Source organism: Hypomesus nipponensis, chromosome 3 (assembly GCF_054491055.1).
Source record: "Hypomesus nipponensis isolate SF chromosome 3, ASM5449105v1, whole genome shotgun sequence".
Taxonomy (NCBI): domain Eukaryota; kingdom Metazoa; phylum Chordata; class Actinopteri; order Osmeriformes; family Osmeridae; genus Hypomesus; species Hypomesus nipponensis.
In genome coordinates, this window is record NC_140363.1 from 5,667,324 (window position 1) to 5,685,908 (window position 18,585).

The 18,585-nt window shown below is 47.6% G+C and overlaps 3 protein-coding genes and 1 pseudogene across 4 annotated transcripts; all 4 read left to right on the plus strand.

The window, feature by feature from the left end:
* Positions 1 to 4,893: 4,893 nt before the first annotated feature.
* LOC146299529 (nanos homolog 1 pseudogene) lies at positions 4,894 to 5,644 on the plus strand (annotated as a pseudogene).
* A 2,525-nt stretch (positions 5,645 to 8,169) lies between these two features.
* Positions 8,170 to 11,591, plus strand: neff2 (neuronal intermediate filament family member 2). Its single transcript, XM_084683263.1, has 3 exons — positions 8,170 to 9,321; positions 10,095 to 10,219; positions 10,321 to 11,591. Exons 1-3 carry the CDS (start codon positions 8,317 to 8,319, stop codon positions 10,385 to 10,387), a joined length of 1,197 nt encoding a protein of 398 aa, XP_084539389.1. The 5' UTR covers positions 8,170 to 8,316; the 3' UTR covers positions 10,388 to 11,591.
* Positions 11,592 to 12,197: 606 nt separating this feature from the next.
* On the plus strand, positions 12,198 to 13,954 carry mrps26 (mitochondrial ribosomal protein S26). Its single transcript, XM_084673419.1, has 4 exons — positions 12,198 to 12,581; positions 12,775 to 12,921; positions 13,316 to 13,439; positions 13,578 to 13,954. Exons 1-4 carry the CDS (start codon positions 12,361 to 12,363, stop codon positions 13,707 to 13,709), a joined length of 624 nt encoding a protein of 207 aa, XP_084529545.1. The 5' UTR covers positions 12,198 to 12,360; the 3' UTR covers positions 13,710 to 13,954.
* A 73-nt stretch (positions 13,955 to 14,027) lies between these two features.
* Positions 14,028 to 18,166, plus strand: LOC146299532 (serine protease HTRA2, mitochondrial-like). 2 transcript variants are annotated; one of them, XM_084673405.1, is made up of 9 exons: positions 14,028 to 14,487; positions 14,732 to 14,942; positions 15,176 to 15,380; positions 15,648 to 15,842; positions 16,044 to 16,076; positions 16,162 to 16,270; positions 16,402 to 16,471; positions 16,858 to 16,953; positions 17,208 to 18,166. In XM_084673405.1, exons 2-9 carry the CDS (start codon positions 14,818 to 14,820, stop codon positions 17,371 to 17,373), a joined length of 999 nt encoding a protein of 332 aa, XP_084529531.1. In that variant the 5' UTR covers positions 14,028 to 14,487; positions 14,732 to 14,817; the 3' UTR covers positions 17,374 to 18,166. The 2 variants fall into 2 exon arrangements, with proteins under 2 accessions (XP_084529531.1, XP_084529524.1); XM_084673398.1 differs by having other exon boundaries at positions 14,028 to 14,942.
* The last annotated feature ends 419 nt before the right edge of the window (positions 18,167 to 18,585 follow it).

The window sequence follows — 18,585 nt, forward strand, 5'->3', positions numbered from 1 at the left end:
ACACGCTGGGTGAATTTCAAGTATAGAAGGTGGTTTTTGACAACAAGGATTGTCTCACAAAAGCAAATACCCTGAACACCCGCCTTGACCTTCCAGAACAATGTCATTCATGGGGTTTTCAGAGCTGTCATTCAAACTACAGGTATCGAAAACGCTCAGCTATTGAGGATGATATTTAACAATATAATAATACATTCACTCTCTGTCAAAATAGTTTCAAGTACCATCAAAGAAAAATATAATTTGTAAAAAAAGTTCTGGCAGATTCAAATGACCTAGAGATCCGCTATTAGATGAAAGTAGATAGCAGGCCATCTGGCCAGACGTGACCGACACACACTCTAACCCTGCTGTTCTACTGCACCACCAACACAGGGCAAGTTGCTCCACCGAGGAACAGCCTTCAGCCTCCAGCCCCAAACGTCCAGCCTCCAGCACCCTGCCTCCAGCACCCTGCCCCCAGCCTCCACCCCCCATGCTTCCAGCCCCCACCCTCCATCCCTCATTGTCCAGCCTCCAGCCCCCAGCCTCCCACCTCCTCTGACAGACATGCTAATGTGAGCTCCCAGTGAGCATGTCTGGGCCTGGACTCCGGCCCTGCTGTAATCAGATCAGCCTGATAGATATGGAGGTCCTGGATCCTCACAGGGTGGCCCATCTGCCCAGCACAGGGGCCCACACTGGGGCTGACAGTGAAGAAGTTGGGGGGGGGGCCATCTGTGGTCCTGGGGGTATCAGCCAGCTCACCTCCAGTCCTGACCTGCAGTTCACAGGAGCCTGCTGTAGTGGGCGGAGTCTGGGAGAGGACTAGGATCAATATATGAAGGATGAGACCCACTGACTGATTGCCGATGAGGCTTTGTATATATTTTTTTACGGTGGGTAGCAAGATGAGCAAAATTTGGCTTTTAATGTATTTATATCTTCAACTGTACATAGTTGATTGTCATCACATACTATACCAATAAATACATTTTTAGTCATTTTTGGTCAAAACTTGGGTTTTATCATCGTTTGCGTATTTTGCTAGTTTTTTGGAGCGACAATTAGCTACCGTTAGCTTACAAATCTGTTACTATAGGTGACGAGTTACTGCCTAGTTACCCTTGAACCCATGAAATCTGAAACTTCCGAGTTATGACGACATTGTTGCCTCAACCTTGATATCTTCAACCGGGAGAGAACAGCTGACAGCCAGCATCAAGCAGCACCATAGAAACAGCCTCACCTGCATCCTCACACTGCTTTTAGCATATTTGCATTTCCATCAAGGAAAACCTCTAGTTTTCTGGTCTTCCAATTCTTTTAGTATTCTTTTGTTAAACTGAGCATTCTAAATGGGCTTGTTGCTCTGTGCACATTGGATGTGACCACTTAGTTCTAGAGCCACATCATGGCAGGGAGGAGCAGGCAGTCTAATGGAAGTGCCAGTCTGGAGGAGTAGTAGACACAGTGAGACAGCCCAGACTGAGTTACTAGGAGACTCCAGCTGCTCCACCTAGGTGTGGTCACACTTGGATCATGTTTGATACGCACACAAAGAGCAGAGCTTGGGCACAAAAACATACCAGTAGAGAGATGGAGTCGCTCTGGATTCCTGATTTCTGTTGCGGATCAACGTGGGGGATCAAAGGGTAATAGTTCTGCACTCTGGTCTGGTCTAGCCTGGTTTGGGATGGCCTAGTGACTAGTCTATTCTAGCCTGGCCTGGTCGAGCCTTGTCACACAGCTGATCTACTGGGCCAGGGCTACATGACCATGGTGATCCCAGAATGAAAGGTTTCTCATTGCGATAATCACCTAGGAATTTCTCTGCATCATTAAAAAGGGCTTGTTGTTTCATGGGAAGTGCCCTTGCTTGTCCCCACAAAGGCTCTCTCTGGGCTGTGGGGCTCCTGAGATGAGACATGGGGAGGGGCAAGGAAAACCCTCCCCACACACACACACACACACACACATACTCACTCACTAATCCCCGCTCTGCTATTGTAGTGGTGCACTCATTCCCCTCGGACTACTTCCTAATCCCCCCCCCCCCTCCTTTACCTATCTGGAGGAGTTGAACCAAGCTCTCGTTCTTGGATGAACTGGAGAAGGAGCTGGAACTATCTGTTCTGGAAACTCTATTGTTGATCTACATGCAACATTCAGAATGAACCCTTCTAGACTGAATGCACAATGAGACTTTCTTGGTTAGTTTATTGCTTAGCAATATTATCGGAGTCAACCTTTCGCTGTCGAGGAGCCATGGGAAGGCCTAGCTGTGGATAAACAGACTTCAGTCTTCTGTTCTGTCTCACTATTGACGCAAAGATCTAAAATAGATGGAACAAAAAGTACTTTTCTTAGCTGAGGATAATATTTATTTTACGAGTGGAGCTGAAACCCAAGTCCAAACTTCTCTGGATGTAAATAGTGTTATCCTAGAGTAGCCTGCTGGGCTGGAGGACTGGGCCTCTCTCTTTCTTCACGAAGGCACATTCTAATTTCACACAAAACTGTCCCATCAGATGTGTTTTCGTGTGGGGTTTGAAGTGTTTTGAGCTGGGATGTGTGGGGGTCGAGGGTTACTGTTTGGGGACGAGGTGGCTTTCTGTTTAGGGTTAGCGTCTGGGTGAGGAGTGGGTGGGTGGGTCGGAGGGGTGTGTGTCAGATGAGGGAGCACTCTGGAAGCTGGTGGCCTTCACCGAGGACTTGACAGGTTAAGAACAGACATGGCCGAGGCTGGAGGAGGAGTCGGGGTTGGGGGAGAGGACAGTAGAACCTGGAGGAGGCGCAGGGGCTGGGGGAGAGGAGCGTGAGGGACGCAGCCTGGTCCCAGGGGAGGCAGCCAGGGTCAACCCCCCAGACGCAGGGCTGGTTCTGGAGCAACTGCTGCCCAAGCCACATCGTTTATATGATGTAATTAATGCAGCAGTGGGAGGTCTGGAGGGGGGGGGGGGGGGGGCTAGGGAGCTGGGGGCTCGTGCCAGGAGGTGTAGCACAAAGCAGTGCAGCTGGCACGTGGCTCTGCACCCCTCTAATGAACATACGCACATCAATAACCCAAACACATATTCAACAACGCGCACAGACACATGTGCGCAGACCCAGACACACGTGCAAGCACACACAAACACTCACGCACAGTGAAACGCGCACATGGAAACACACACCCCTAACTGTCTGGAGGGGTCTTTTAATTAGGGGATTTGTTAATTTCCCATTCAACTTGACAATGATGAATGGCCAGAAGCCCTGACTGTCTCAGACTCCCGCTACAGGCAAGCTGCTCTGGACCTGGGCCTTGGACTTGGCCTGGGCCTTGGCCTGGGACTGAGCCTGCAGGTTTGTGCCTGACTGGGGAACCCTGTAGTATTTTATAATTTCTTTGTTTATAATCAGATGGATCCAGAACAAACAAAACCAAACCCAGTCTTCCAGAGAGCCAGCCTGAGAATGAATGCTGTGAAACCAGACTTTAACCCCGTCCCTCATCTCCCCCCTCTCATACATGACCTGCTGTAAGTGGCCTCAGCCTCCAGCCTCCAGCCCTGCTGTATGTGGCCTCAGCCTCCAATCCTGCTGTAAGTGGCCTCAGCCTCCAATCCTGTTGTAAGTGGCCTCAGTCTCCAGTCCTGCTGTAAGTGGCCTCAGCCTCCAGTCCTGCTGTATGTGGCTTCAGCCTCCAATCCTGCTGTAAGTGGCCTCAGCCTCCAGTCCTGCTGTAAGTGGCCTCAGCCTCCAGCCTCCAGTCCTGCTGTAAGTGGCCTCAGCCTCCAGTCCTGCTTTAAGTGGCCTCAGCCTCCAGCCTCCAGCCCTGCTGTATGTGGCCTCAGCCTCCAATCCTGCTGTATGTGGCCTCAGCCTCCATCCTCCAGTCCTGCTGTAAGTGGCCTCAGCCTCCAGTCCTGCTGTATGTGGCTTCAGCCTCCAGTCCTGCTGTAAGTGGCCTCAGCCTCCAGACACACCCTTGCAGGCTTGTATTCTTGGGACCACTACATCCCTGCCAGGACTCGGCTGTAATTCATCTGTTAAACGCTCTAAGATTCTCTTTGTGTGTTGTAGGCACGGTGTGACGACCCTCGTATCCACGCATGATCCACTGTCTCTCTCAAGTGTTTTATATCAGCTCTGCTCGGCACCCCCTGCTTACATATCCAAACACAGTTTGTGCCTGGCGTGCAAGATAAACAAAAAAAACGGAGTTACTTTTTTTTCCAGCATTTTTTTTCTAACCTTGCTCATCTTGACTGTGATTCCATGGTCAGTGTTGTTTGTTTTTGAAAATAATCTTCAAACCCATCTCTGTACTATAGACTTCTGCTAGGAGGCTATCATGGTGCACACACACACACACACGTTTTGTTTTAATGCATATTAATGTTAAACGGCCAGTTCCAAAGAGGAGACAATGGGGCAGAAACAGGCCTGTCTGGGTGCATAAAGCGCAGAGCTCCAGGGACTGGGCACAGGTGCAGAGGAGGCATCTCCAAAACAGCACACACTCATTCAATAACAACACTGTCAAGTATATATGAAGATACGTGTATGTTAATATACACTTATTTTACTGTTACAGATAACAGTAATATAGTGAAAACCAAAACATGTAAGGCATAAGAATAGCATAATTTGTTCTCGTTTGTATAATATTATATTTTATATTGGTGGATTATACTATCTTTACGGATCAAGGAATATCGGTGTTCATTTAAATAGTGTTTCTTGTCTAGATCGTTCCAAACGGCTCAATAAGGGAGAGAAAGCTCAGATTCCAGGTTTGCTTGCACGCGGGGCCCCAACTCGCTGTGTACGGGACCCCGCCCATTACTGCTTTATGGTGGAACTTATATCAGCTCCAGCCGGTTCAGCGGTCTGCATTTCGAGCCAGACGCAGGAAAGAGACACAGATACTCCACGCTCCGCATGCAGAGAACATCTTTATCCAACCACGCACCTCTTTGGAATCCATTTCAGACAAGGAAGAATGGATTTCTTGGATCACGGCTACTCTCCGTATGAGTACACGTTCAATTTTTGGAACGATTATCTAGGTTTGTCAACAATTGTCTCTAAAAACAAGATTAGCAACCAGCCCCACAATCCCAATTCAATAACAGAGTCTCTGAAAGCGAACATGGGTTTAGATGACGCGCCTATATGCTCCTGCGTAATCAGACGCGGCGCCTCGGACATCAGCGGGCACTTGGACTGTCGCTGTTCATTCGCCAGCACCCCACCAACCTCCATCCTCGACCTGAGAGAGCGCCTCTCACATTTCAGCCCTTTCGAAGATCTAACAAGTGAAACTCCGTCTATAGACAGCAACTCTGCATTTAGAGGAAACTTTGGTGGCCTTGACCTGCTCGGAGTGGACCGTAGACGCAAACAAATGCACAGGGGGGTTAAGCCGGAGCCGAAGATTTGCGTGTTCTGTAGGAATAACGGGGCACCGGAGGAAGTCTTTGGATCTCACGTCTTAAAGACGCCAGATGGCAGAGTTGTATGCCCCATTCTTCGAGCGTATACTTGCCCACTCTGCAGTGCCAACGGAGACAATGCGCACACCATCAAGTACTGCCCGCTGTCAAAGGACCCGCCAGCACAGCGAGTAGTGCGAGCAGGGCGCGCGGTGGGTAGCAAAAGGATGAAAATATTCTAAATGAAAAAAGAAAAAAAAACGTCAGCAATTACAGTAAACGCTTGTAAATCACTTTTCGCATTCATACATCTCAAATGTAATTTTTTATCATTTTGTTTCTTTTACATGTAGACTACAATACAAGTTGGAATATGGTCCTATATTCTCTTAGTATACTTTGGTTATAGATACAACTCTCGCGCTGTGGAAACTTGAAAATATGGCCGCATAAAGAGAAAGAGTGCTATTTACAAATGAATGAACCAAAGTACAGTACGACATATGAATGAGTGTTTGCAATGCATATTTAGTTACGCAAAGGCGCACTAATAGTGCGAATTGTAGCCTATCATAAAGTACTTTCTATATATCAGTAGCCCTGTACTGTATTGTACAACAATGCATTGAATATATGTTTAATGGTAGGTATAGGCCTACTTGATTGAATTTTGTATTATTAGATTACATTGATATTATGCTAATCAGTGTCTTTATGTAGATGGTCTGCACAGTTTTGGATGTTGTTTTCTACCAAAGGAATACAATTTATATGAGATGAAAAAAAGTTTGTTTCTGTATCATTTGTATGTTTATTCAGCATTTCAAATGTCTCTTATATCCTGAGACAGACCCATTAAACAGTACCACTATTGTGGGGATGCACAGAAAATGTTTCAAAGTTGAATTGGTTTAAAATGATTTTATTTTTGCATTTGAAGTAATTATCGCCCTGGTTGGCATTGTTTACCTGCATCACCAGAACCAGTTGACTACTGTTCACGTTTTTAAAATTTGATTTCAAAGTGTGTATGTACAAAAGAAACTGAGATCAGTCTCAGCTGGTATGACTGCTTTTCCAAAACCTTCACCTGAAAAAGGAACATTTATTTGTCGTATTTTTTGACACTGTGAATGTTTTAATATTCACCGTACATCCTCTTTGAATCATGTGCGTATGCATTAATTTGACTTTATTAAATGAATACACAAAGACACAGATACATTCTACTTTATGAAAATCCTTTGAAACACTTTCTGAAATACATATTAGTGACTGTGTCAAGCTTGTAGATGCTGTGGTGCAGAACAAAGGACCAGTGAGGAAGGGTTAACTCAGGACGTCTCCTGTACGCGGTGCACGCCCCTAAATCAGCCTGTCCACACACACTCCTGAACCAGCTTGTCCACACACACAATCCTGAACCAGCTTGTCCACACACACAATCCTGAACCAGCTTGTCCACACTGGATCCCAGCAGAGGCTTGGAATATGGGTCTCTGCAGAGCAGAGACGCTTGCAGGCTATTCTCTGTTTAAAAGCGTTGCTATAGTGCCACCTAGAGATACAACAAACATGCTTCAACAGAAGGGGGAGATAGGAAACACTCCTATGACACATGAGGTCAATGATAAGTGAGAAGCATGATGGAAAAAAACACACCTCTGCCACTAGGTAGTCGAGTGCAACTACAGACACCCAAATTAGACAGCCTGAAATGTTTGTTCCATTCCCATTATGAGTCATTTGACATGAACTGATATGAAAACATTGCCCTGCATCCTCTGCCTTGTGCTCCATCTGGATTCCTGTGTCATCTCCCCGGTGACTAGACAGTATAGGTATAACACATCAGACTGCCACCTCTACACTGACACCTCTGTGTCAGCGAGCGTCTCCTCTGAGTTCCCTGTCTGGCAGACATCAGACCCGACAGGGAGCTCCTGTGACTCATCACTTTTGTCATTGACAGAGACAGAGACCCTCCAGGGACTGCATGTTGAGGGAGCGGGGACCCCGAGGCTGTGTGGGCAAACACAGACCCACACGTTTGTCAAAGGTGCTCGGATTACACCACAAAGGACTTCCAAGGGGAGAGAGGGAGAGAGAGGAGAATCTAGGGAGACATGTCTCCTGTTTCCTGATTCATCCCTAGGCAGGTTATAGGAAACAGGGCAGATGATAAAGATGTCAACTACCGACCCAGATAAAGATCCGGAGCCGACGCGAAAACCACGAGTGAAAACCTGACTCTTCTCTGAGAGCGAATCAACTCCTGATTGATCTCTCTTTGTCTTTCTCTCTCACCGTCTCTCTGTCACTCGATTTCGCTCTCTTTGTCCGAGGCTCTCTCACTCGCTATTTTTTCTGGGGGGAAAAAATACTGTTTCGGGTCCTCGATTACAACATTTCTGCCTTGTTGACTAGCTGTAGCTTTGTTGAACATCTGAACCTGCGAGGGGCTGTTATTACTATTATCTATCGGAGTTGCTTGCTAGACCTTAAATCAACTGCAGAGCTAAGCAATAAACGTATTTTTTCTCCGGACAGCTTTCTAAGAATGGCCCTTCCACAGCCGTGTTTCTGAGTGGTGTGGAGCAGCAGACAGAGAACCAAGCTTGCCTTACCTCACTGCAGCAGGCTGCTATTGGCTGAGCAGGTGCTGACAGGCTTGATGCATCTCTCTGGGGGCGCGGGGAGGAAGGGGGAGGGAGGAGGGAGGGGGCGGGCATACTGCATAAAAGCCGAGGTTCTGCAGCATCACCGAGCTGGTGCAGTGCAAACACGCTCGTTCATCCTCACCGATGGTGTGCAGAACAAGGGGGACTTCAAAAAACTTCTGAAACCAAAACCAAAACATCCACATTATTTCATAAACAAAGAAAAAAAAAAAAAATAGAAAAAAAAATCCATCATGAGCTTCGATTCTCACACCTCCTACCGCCGCCCCTGGGACAGCTACAGAGGCTCACGACCCACCAGACCCTCCATGTCCTCCTCCTACTCCTCCTCTTCCTCCCGGGCCTTGGGGCCGGGAAGGCGGCCCATGTGGCCCTCATCCGGCCTTCCGGACGCATCGGAGCGGGTGGACCTCGCCCAGGCCTCCTCCCTGAACGCCGAACTGCTGGGGGTGCGTGCCCAGGAGAAGGAGCAGCTGGTGGGGCTGAACGACCGCTTCGCCACCTACGTGGAGAAGGTGAGGAGCCTGGAGCAGCACAACCGGGTCCTGCTTGCCGAGCTGGAGGTGCTGCGGAGGCGGCAGCGGGAGCCGTCCCGCCTGCGGGGCCTGTACGAGGGGGAGGCGCGCAGCCTGAGGGCCCAGATCGACGCGGAGAGCGGCGAGAAGATGCGCGCGGAGGCGGAGAGGGCCCACCTGCGGGACGTGCACCTGCAGCTGAGGGAGCGCTGCGGGGAGGAGGAGCGCCAGCGCCGCGGCGCCGAGGAGACCCTGCGGGGCGCCCGGGAGGAGCTGGGCCGGGCCGTGCTCGCTAACTGTGGCGTGGAGGCCAGCGTGATCTCCCTGACCGAGGAGATTGCCTTCCTGAAGAAGGTGTTCGCGGAGGAGCAGGTGGCACTCCGGGCCCAGCTGCAGGCCGCCAGCGTGGACGTGGAGGTGGAGGTGTCCCGGCCCGACCTGTCCGCCGCTCTCCGGGAGATACGCGTCCAGTACGAGCGGCTGACCAACAACAACATGCGGCTGGCCGAGGACTGGTACCAGAGCAAGCTGGCCGGCGTGGCGGAGATGGCGAGCAGGAACACGGAGGCCGTGCGGGCCGTGCGGGAGGAGACCATGGAGTACCGGCAGCTGCTGCAGTCACGCTCCTCGGAGATCGAGGGGCTGAGGAACGTCATCGAGTCCCTCCACAAACAGCTGGACGACTTGGAGGACACTCAGGGTCAGGAGGTTGCCAAGTACCAGGTACAGGACCTCGGTTAGGAGCAGCACATAAAGTTAGGAGCCTTTATTTCCTTTTTCATTGATCCAAAACAACATACTAGAAGTGCATTTAGTAAGTACGGTGGATTAATAAGGAGCACAAGTGCACAGCTCACACAGGGTTTCAGCAGTTGGAGCCAAGGAACTGTCTGGTTTGTTTTTTTACCAGTCACAGTGCGACAATGACATCTCAACCACATGATTACATGATTCTGATGATAGGACAGTGCAGTAATACTGACTAATGACTTAGGACGTGAAGACAGTGTGTGCCTGAGGAGCTCGCCGAGCTAGCAGAGAGCGGAGGCTCCACAGAGCAGTCTGACTAGGTTAGACAGCTGAGAATGAAGCCATGTTGGGTCCTCAGGACACAAAGGATATTCTGTGGCTGTGAGCACTATTAATATGCTCTCTGCACCAGACCCTCCCCCCTCCCGTAGCTTAGCCAGACACATGAGGCTCCCTGCTTAGGGGAGAAAGAGTCCAAGGTGACTGTCGACAAGTCACTGATGTAGAAACATAATGAATGGTGTGCGATGAAGAAGATGCACGAAAGCCCAATATTACTTATGGAGGATTTTGTGCTGCACTTTCTATGCGCCATTTGCATGTCACCTGGATGAAAGCTAAATGAATCAAATGTTAAATGTGACACGAATCAACATTACAATCGTTCAGCCATATGCCCTTGGTGTGGTTACTTGGAATGCTGATTCCAGTTCCATGGTTTTGACCTGATTTTGGTTCACGTCCAGGTGAGGGTGAACGATCTGGAGAGGAATATCAATGACGCAAAGCAAGAGATGGCTCGCTATCTGAGAGAGTATCAAGACCTCCTCAATGTCAAGATGGCCCTGGACATTGAGATAGCTGCGTATAGGTAACACTGTCTTTATATGTGTGTTTATCCTCGTCGTCATAGTTATTGCACAAATCCAGCCATTTATATATTTAATATATCTGTATCTTGTATCTCCACAGAAAACTCCTGGAGGGCGAGGAGTTCAGACTGACCTTCTCCACTCTCCCCGCCCTTCCCTACCACTAAAGTGTCATCTAAACTACAATACCCAAGATCCCCTTCCTTACCGCTAAACTGTCATCTCAAGTACAGTCCCAAATATACCCTTCCCTACACCAACATTTTCATCTAAACTACAGTGCCCAATGTCGCCTTCCCTACCACGACTCCCTCTCCTACATCAGAAATCCCATGTTTCCCTCCCTGACTTCACGTCCCTCCTTCAATTCCATCTCATCCAATTCAACGTTCCTCAAACCTTACAGCTCCCGGGCCACATTCTGTGGTCCGGCTCCATCCTCCATCTTAAGCTCATTTTCCGAAGACAGATGCGCCCTTGTTCTATACAAGAGGTCCACAAGAAGGTCCCCCTTCTTCTCCACACACTGATACCACACATCAGCCGAGAGACAGAGAGAGAAAGCAGGACATTGCTGCGGGGCTGCACTGCATCGGTCCTGGTTGAGGTCCAGAGCAGTTTTCTTTTGGTAGAGTGGCCCTCCGCTGAGACAGCTAGACTCCAAGCACCAGGGCTCGGCGTTAGACCCTTTCCAAACCCACCGTCACAAACATTTAACCAATTGTTTGTGACGGAGGATAATGTTCTAATTTAATTCTGCTTTTGGATGCTTGGACTGTATCTGTGCTCACGAGAAACCAGTGTGTGGCTTTGGAACTCTACCGACAGAATGCTGCACTGCAACCCCGGTTCTAAGTAATCCGTAACCAGTAACCTTACATGTCCATCGTAATATGTTATTAAGTTGCTTTCTGTTATTCTTCCATGATATTTGTATGCACCTTTACAAGCTTCTGTTTGGTTGGAGAGGAAATTTGCTTTGGTTTTGGTGAAGATGTGTTTCACTTAATCAGCTAATTATTAATTGATCAACAATGATAAAAGACCAGTTTCTTTTGAAAAAGTGAAAAGGTGCATGGCAATATCATGGAAGACTATTTGTTACTGGTTTGTACGTGTGATCTTTGAAATATCCGCTTGTCAGTCTCAGCCATTTGTGTTTATTAGGCTCAATGAAACAAAGCTAAAGTAAATAATGAAATGTAACTAAAAGATAAGTAGCCTGGTAACTGTAACCTTATGTTGTGGAAACAGAAATCATAGACCTAAAAGGTGATTTAAATCTGTGAAACTATAAGAAGCTTGCACCTTATATGGTTGGTGTACATGTCAGTGCCAGCCACATGCTGAATAAAGCTTAACTAAACTCCAGTTGAATTAATGTGCTGTTTGGTTTGCTTACATTAATTAGGTGTCATTCTTCCTTGCTAGTTGTAGGCCTATTGGTTTCATATTAATTATGTAGTTATATTGGGTGTTGTGATTACACGATGTGGCTGCTCACCTTGCTGTTCTATCGCTCGTCGTTCTCACGTGAGCTCCACTGACTGCAGGATCAGCGGCACTGCAAGATTTTCCACATTTCCATAGCGCTGGGAAGTCATGTGTCAGCAAATATGGCTCAGGCACAGTGTGTATTATACGGAGCTTAACCACCAAAAAGAGCCGAGTGAATGAATTAATTCTCTCAGCTTTTGCGAGATAGTAATGCATGTGTTCATGAATAAAAGCATCATGATTCGAATACTGAGATCAGTTCTACTTGAAAACATTATGAAAGCATTATGAAAATTAAGGGAGTTAGGCTACCTCAGAGAATGAAAGTGGGGTGATTTATTAAATGTAATTATTAGTAACTAGCCTGCCCTACTCAATTATTTAATAAGGTAGGCTAACGAGTAGCTTTCTTTTGTAACATTTAACTTTGACTGTAGGTGGCAGTCACGAATAACTTGGCAATATAAAATACTTCCGGTTGGTAAAAGGACAACAATATGGCTGCCTCGTGTGTCTAAGGATCTCAATGTTACATTTTAGTTGGATGCATTTAATTGTAATAGCATTACATAGTTCACATTGCATTTGATTTGCATCAAATGCATTCTAATTCGCTGTCTGTACATTATCGTTAGTTGTCAAAATGTTTCAAGTTATTAGTAGAACGGCTACCCCTGTTACTCGTCTTCTCGCATCCCGGGGTGCCGTGCTTGTGGAGGCTGTCAGAGGGAGAAAGTCCCGCAACGACCCGAAGGCCAAGTCGAAAGAGGGACGGATTAAAGTACCACCTCCCATTGACCCAGTCGAGATGGTAGTTCTCAAGGAGAGATTTACAGAGTATGAATTAATCATGAGAGCACTTCGGTAAGTGTTGTGGTCAGTACACTGTCTGACAGTCCATTGTTTCATGTTGCTGCAGCTTGTTAAAACTAATTATTTTAGTTAAGCTAATGAATGTTTATGAATTGGGGAAAGGGGTTCTCAGTGAACACGTACTGTGTGTGGTTTAATAGTCTACAGTCCCTTGGAATAATTGATTGTCTGCATGTGTTGTCAGTCTGGAGTTTAAGGAGGAGATGCTGAGGAAGAGATACGAGGCTGAGGTGGGGTCCCAGGCGGAGGAGAGAGCGAAGCAGGAGGCGGAGGAACACCGCGCGCTAATGGCATGGAACGATGCAGAGAACCTCCGCATGCGCAAAGTCAGGTGCGGTAGACACGTCTGTGTTATATAAGGTGCGTTTGACTTCATGCAGCACTGGCGTCGTCTGCAGCCGCCTGCAGCCCGGCTGACTTGAAGCAGCTAATGGAATTCTCAGATTCAAGGCAGCCGGCTACACCCGGCGCTGCATGTAGTCGAACACACCTATTGTCATGTGAGAAATCTCATTTACCAATTGATAGATCACAGCCTGGGAATTTTATTTTAAAACGGTGCCTGGTAGAATACAGACCGTTCCTTGACTATTACCACTGAAATACTATTAAAACACATTCAGATTCTTGATTTCCTTTTGTATTTTCTACATGCATTTTGTGTATATTGCTTTGGACAAAAGCATCAGCTAAATTCCTGTAATAAGTTCATGCTTTTTTTCCAGAGAGCTGAGAATCCAGAATGAGCTGGAAGCAGCTGAGCTGAAGAAAAGCGAGGAGGCCATTCAGGCAGAGCAGCTCATGCAAGAGTTCATCAAAGCAAAGGAGAGAGAGATCTTGCAGTTGCAGGTAAGACTCTTTTATTATCACACAGCTCACGTGTGTGCGCATGTGGGTTTGTCTATATTGTTCTGACTGCCATTTTGAAAACTGAAATACTACATCTGTGTTTTTTGTAAATCAAAACATCCTTTTACTACCCAACAGGAGGAGGCAAAGAACTTTATCACTTTGGAGAACTTGGATCAACGCATCGAAGAAGCTCTAGACAACCCACAGAACTATAACTTTGCCATTGATAAAGATGGCCGCGTGGTGAAGAGGACAGTACTGGAGTGATCCTGTACTGTACTGACAGGTCTCCTACTGTCGTCACTAATTTGACCACATATGGGTTCTATCATTCATTGATCTGAGAGGAGTCATAGGAATCAGTGGGTGCGAAGAGAGGTTAGCCTTCCCTGGTTACCCTTGACAGTGTACCAATGAATATAATAAGTATCAAACCCTGTGTGTAGACATTGCAGGTACACATTTGTTAACTACTATACACGTGTGTATGTAATAAATTATATTGTACAGAACAGTTTCTCAAACTTTCTACTCCTGTCCTGTGAGCCATATTTGAGTTTGTCTGTGTAGACATAAGTGTGCTAAGACTAATACATTTTAAATCCTTTATTTTATATATTTTTGGTCTTTCATACAAAAGTTAATGAGGTAATTTGCTATGAATACGATATGTATGTATATGCACGGCTAAGTTACGGTAGAATTACGCGTCGTTTATCCTTCAAGGCTTCCGTACTACCAAGCATCTTAAAACACTTCTGGACTTGAATGCGCCCTAAAACGTGATGCAATGTCTGCGCACGCGCAAAGCACTCCATGGCTTGTCATTGTGAGTCGACTTCCGAGGACAGAATTTGACAGCTGATTTGAAATGTTAAAAGCCTAGAAAGCCCATTTATACTTAACGACAGCTTTAATTGTTCGTCCGGGTGTTTGTTTTTTATACGTGTGTTCTTGGTTCATGCATTATACCAAGTGTTTCAAATAATAGGACCAGGGGTATAAAGTTCTTTCAGGGAACTGATGCAACATGGCAACGAAACATGTAAGTCGACCCTTCCTGTGGCTTCTTTTCAGAAGATCCAATCAAGAACGCAGACACACATCTACTATTTTGCTTAAACAAACTTTAAAACAAGCATCCAGTGCTTCTGTCAGCGATAGTTATTCGGTGAGAGATGTGAAATGCTGTTGGGACAACAGCGCACTCTCACTACGGAGTACAGAAAGCGACGGCGGCAATGGCTCAGGTCGGACAGGACTCCTTAGGTCTGTCGCCGTTTGTTTAGGACTTGGTGTGGCGCTCTCTCACTCCAGAGATGATGGGAAGGCTGACAGGGGACCAGCTTTATTATATGGATCGATCCTCGAACGCATGCTGCCATCTGCTCAATGTGCATCTCCTTACAAACCTGACAGCCCACGCTACAAGTACAATTTCATTGCTGATGTGGTGGAAAAGTCGTCCCCGGCTGTGGTGTACATCGAAATCGTTAGCAGGTAAGTTTTAAATTCTGTAGTTTTGGGTAATGAATACACTTGTTTTGTTCAATGACAACCCCAACAAAGATATCTACATGATGTCCATGATCTGGCTGAATGGGATGAATGTACGCTAATTTAAAGTCAAATCGATGTTTTTGCCACATTTCCCAAAGGCTTTCATGGCTTCACACTGGCTATGGGTACAAGCGACATTCTGAAGGCCGTTAACTAAGCCGATCTTTTTTCAGGCATCCGTTTTCCGGCAGGGAAGTCCCTTTATCCAACGGTTCCGGTTTTATCATCAGTAGAGATGGGCTCATTGTGACCAACGCTCACGTCGTTGCCAACAAACGAGGTGTCCGCGTGAAGCTGACCAATGGGGCGACGTATAACGCCACCGTGCAAGACGTAGATCAGCTGGCAGATATCGCCACCATCAAAATCAATGCCAGGGTGAGTGTAAACCATTTGAACAATTACTTTCTGTAATTGCTATAACTGATCAGATGGCATAGTTGGCTAAAGTGTTGTGTGAGGTTGTAAGTTATGGTAATTCAGAAGATCCCAGATCAAACCCAGCGTATATCAGGTGGGATAGGAAGAGAGACTGACGATGACATCATGACACATGTGACTCGAGCGAGGCCTCATGATGGTCCTCACGGTCCATCAGGCTGTCCGAGCCGTTGCCACCTTGTGACCTGTCTCTTCCTCCTGCAGCATCCTCTGCCCACCCTCTCCCTGGGGCTGTCGTCCGAAGTGCGCCAGGGGGAGTTTGTGGTCGCCATGGGCAGCCCCTTCGCCCTGCGCAACACCATCACATCTGGCATCGTGAGCTCGGTGCAGAGGGGCAGCAAGGAGCTGGGGCTCTCCAACAACAACATGGACTACATCCAGACGGACGCCGCCATCGACGTGAGTCCCTGCCCTCCCCCCTCCGAGGCACGACCATGCATTCATGTAGCAGGAAACCTGCAACCTCTTGATCTGCAGTCAAAGGCTCCAACCGTTGAGCTGAACCCAGGCCTCAAATATGAATGACTTCGACCCTAACAGTGCTGTGGTATATGAGCCGTCTCCCAACAGTTCCATAATGTGTGATGTTGTTCCTCGCAGTTCGGGAATTCCGGAGGACCTCTGATCAATTTGGTGAGTTGGAGGTTGGAGGCTCTGATGGTCGATGTTCCCCTCTGATGGACTCCCAAATGTAGCTGTGTGTTCTGCTGCATTCCAGGACGGGGAGGTCATCGGTATAAACACCATGAAGGTCACCGCCGGGATCTCCTTCGCCATCCCGTCCGACCGCGTCAAGCAGTTCCTGGACAAAGCTGCGGAAAACAACAGTATGGGAACTTTTGCGGGGCGGGGGGGGGGGGGGCGCGGGGGGGGGACATGCGACCCTTGAACTCTGCCATTGTAGGAGGATAACAATCCCTTTTAGTTCAGATCAACTAACCTCTCCTTACCGTCCCAGAATCGAACGTTGGGGATTCTCAGGCCAAGCGTCGATACATCGGGGTGATGATGCTGACCCTGACTCCAAGGTGAGCACACGCTGTGTTTACACTTTACCAAACAGGGAAAACACAGAAAACAAGTCACCCAAGTACATTCTTCATATAGTTTTTTACAATTGTGACGGGACTATTGGGATAGTACTATAGGGATTTGAACCTTCAACCTCTTGAGCTGCAGTTAAGTGTTCCACAAGGGCGCCCCCTTGTGGCTTACCAATGAAGTGTGTGTACCTCATGGGCTGAAGCCTGACTGTAGCGGCCTGGTCATTTCCTGCATGTCTTCCCCTCTGTCTCCACTGCCGCTCCTGTCTGTTCACTGTCGGTTGTCACTAACCCTAACCCTAACCCAAAATATACACACATATACAAAACAAGCACTGTTAGCTTTAGCCCCAGTCTGCTGTTGTCTGCAGCATCATCGCTGAGCTGAGGCTGAGAGACCCCTCCTTCCCGGACGTGAGTCACGGGGTCATGATCCACAGGGTCATCACGGGCTCCCCAGCACACAGGTCAGTCCCCTCGAGTCCTCTGACCTTCCAGCACGATTTACAGCCTCAGTACAGACACTTCCTGTCACAAACATCTCCCTAGCCAGCCGGCAACATCTGAAACGCTAGCGGTTAGATAGCGAGGCCGGGCGGTATTGAGGGGTGAGTTTAACCAGTTGAATTTGGTCACATAAGGAAAGGCAGGGTTCCTGCTTGGGCACTGTAACCCAAGCACCTCCCCCTAGGTCAGGTGATATAACCCAGGCTCCCCCCAGGTCGGGCATGTTGCCAGGAGACGTCGTGGTGGAGGTCAACGGCGCCAAGGTGCACACCTCGGAGGAGATCTACAACGCGGTGCGCACCAGTGACAGCATCGCCATGGTGGTGAGGAGAGGGCAGGAAGTGCTGCGGCTGCAGGCGGCTCCAGAGGCCACAGAGTGACCCCGAGAAGCAGGACACGACCAGGACCAAGCTCGGAGGCTGCCCACAAGAAGTGTTAGGAGACTTGTCCTCGTGTGTGGCTCGTTACAAACTGTGGGGGCTAAGGGAACTTGTGATGTGGTACTGGAGGTAAGAGACGCATGGATGCTTTCGATAAGTGTGGAAGGTGAAGGCTTGGGAAGGTGTGAAAGAGCCCAGTTACCAGACCAAGAAGCCCCCCCCCCCCCCCTGCATGTTTACATGGATGTATTGAGGAAGTTGGTGACGTGCGGGGGGGTCAGTGATCAGTATCTCTGGATGGGGGATACACCATGGTCACTGATACTGAGGAACTGCTGCATCTGGAGGACATGTTTTCACCGAACTAATGTTGGTGATATTCTTCTTTACCAACTTTTACAGTCTGATGCAATGTCTAAAACACTGCACACACACACACACACACAACTTCCTCTTGACAGTTTTATTTTGTTAAAGCAGGTATTGGATTGACATTATATATTCCAGATGTGTTATCATTTCCCTTGTTCTGCACAGAACTTTGAACACTTTACCAACTAGTTCTAATAGTACTCTTGGAACACAAACTGGCTGTGAATGTGAGTGTTGTGAATAACTTGTACTCATTTTTGCTCCAGGGGTACTACTTAGCACCTTGTATAGGACAATAAATACATTCACAAATACTTCATTTCCCTAATGCGAGTTGAAGAAGATGGAAAAGATACAAGAGGGGAAAATGTTACAAAATGGTAAACAAGCAGATGGTATAAAAATGCTCTGGGAAGAACTGGCATGAGTCACGATGTGTTGTCAGATATACACTTCTGCACACATGACAATGGTTTCACAGAGCAGCACCAGAGTAGGACGGCTCCTTGTAAAAACTCTAGAGGTTGCTGAAGATCAGAACATCTTCTCCCGGATCCCCTTTCAAACGTACCGGATTAAAAAAAGAACACTTCATACTCTTGACATTCGTTACAAGCTTGCGTGACGATACTCATGGAAAGTACCGGTATGAAACCCTTTGAAGCAGTCTTGCACTTGACTCCTCCTGAGCCAAAGAGAAATGTTTACTAAAAGAGCACTCGAGTATTGAGTAAATGTGTAAAATGACTCTGACACACATACATACACCCACACATTCACCAAATGACCGTGATCCTGTCATAACCGCGTGGCTACTTCAGAGGATATCTTGACTGGGGT

Excerpts from the sequence above, each read along its gene's own strand:
- mrps26 (XM_084673419.1), top strand. The coding sequence starts at position 12,361 with ATGTTTCAAGTTATTAGTAGAACGGCTACCCCTGTTACTCGTCTTCTC. Across the intron at positions 12,922-13,315 it reads CTCCGCATGCGCAAAGTCAG|AGAGCTGAGAATCCAGAATG; the intron begins GTGCGGTAGACA and ends CTTTTTTTCCAG. Across the intron at positions 13,440-13,577 it reads GAGAGATCTTGCAGTTGCAG|GAGGAGGCAAAGAACTTTAT; the intron begins GTAAGACTCTTT and ends ACTACCCAACAG.
- LOC146299532 (XM_084673398.1), top strand. The coding sequence starts at position 14,473 with ATGGCAACGAAACATGTAAGTCGACCCTTCCTGTGGCTTCTTTTCAGA. Across the intron at positions 15,843-16,043 it reads AGACGGACGCCGCCATCGAC|TTCGGGAATTCCGGAGGACC; the intron begins GTGAGTCCCTGC and ends TGTTCCTCGCAG. Across the intron at positions 16,271-16,401 it reads CAAAGCTGCGGAAAACAACA|AATCGAACGTTGGGGATTCT; the intron begins GTATGGGAACTT and ends TTACCGTCCCAG.
- neff2 (XM_084683263.1), top strand. The coding sequence starts at position 8,317 with ATGAGCTTCGATTCTCACACCTCCTACCGCCGCCCCTGGGACAGCTAC. Across the intron at positions 9,322-10,094 it reads AGGAGGTTGCCAAGTACCAG|GTGAGGGTGAACGATCTGGA; the intron begins GTACAGGACCTC and ends GTTCACGTCCAG. Across the intron at positions 10,220-10,320 it reads ATTGAGATAGCTGCGTATAG|AAAACTCCTGGAGGGCGAGG; the intron begins GTAACACTGTCT and ends GTATCTCCACAG.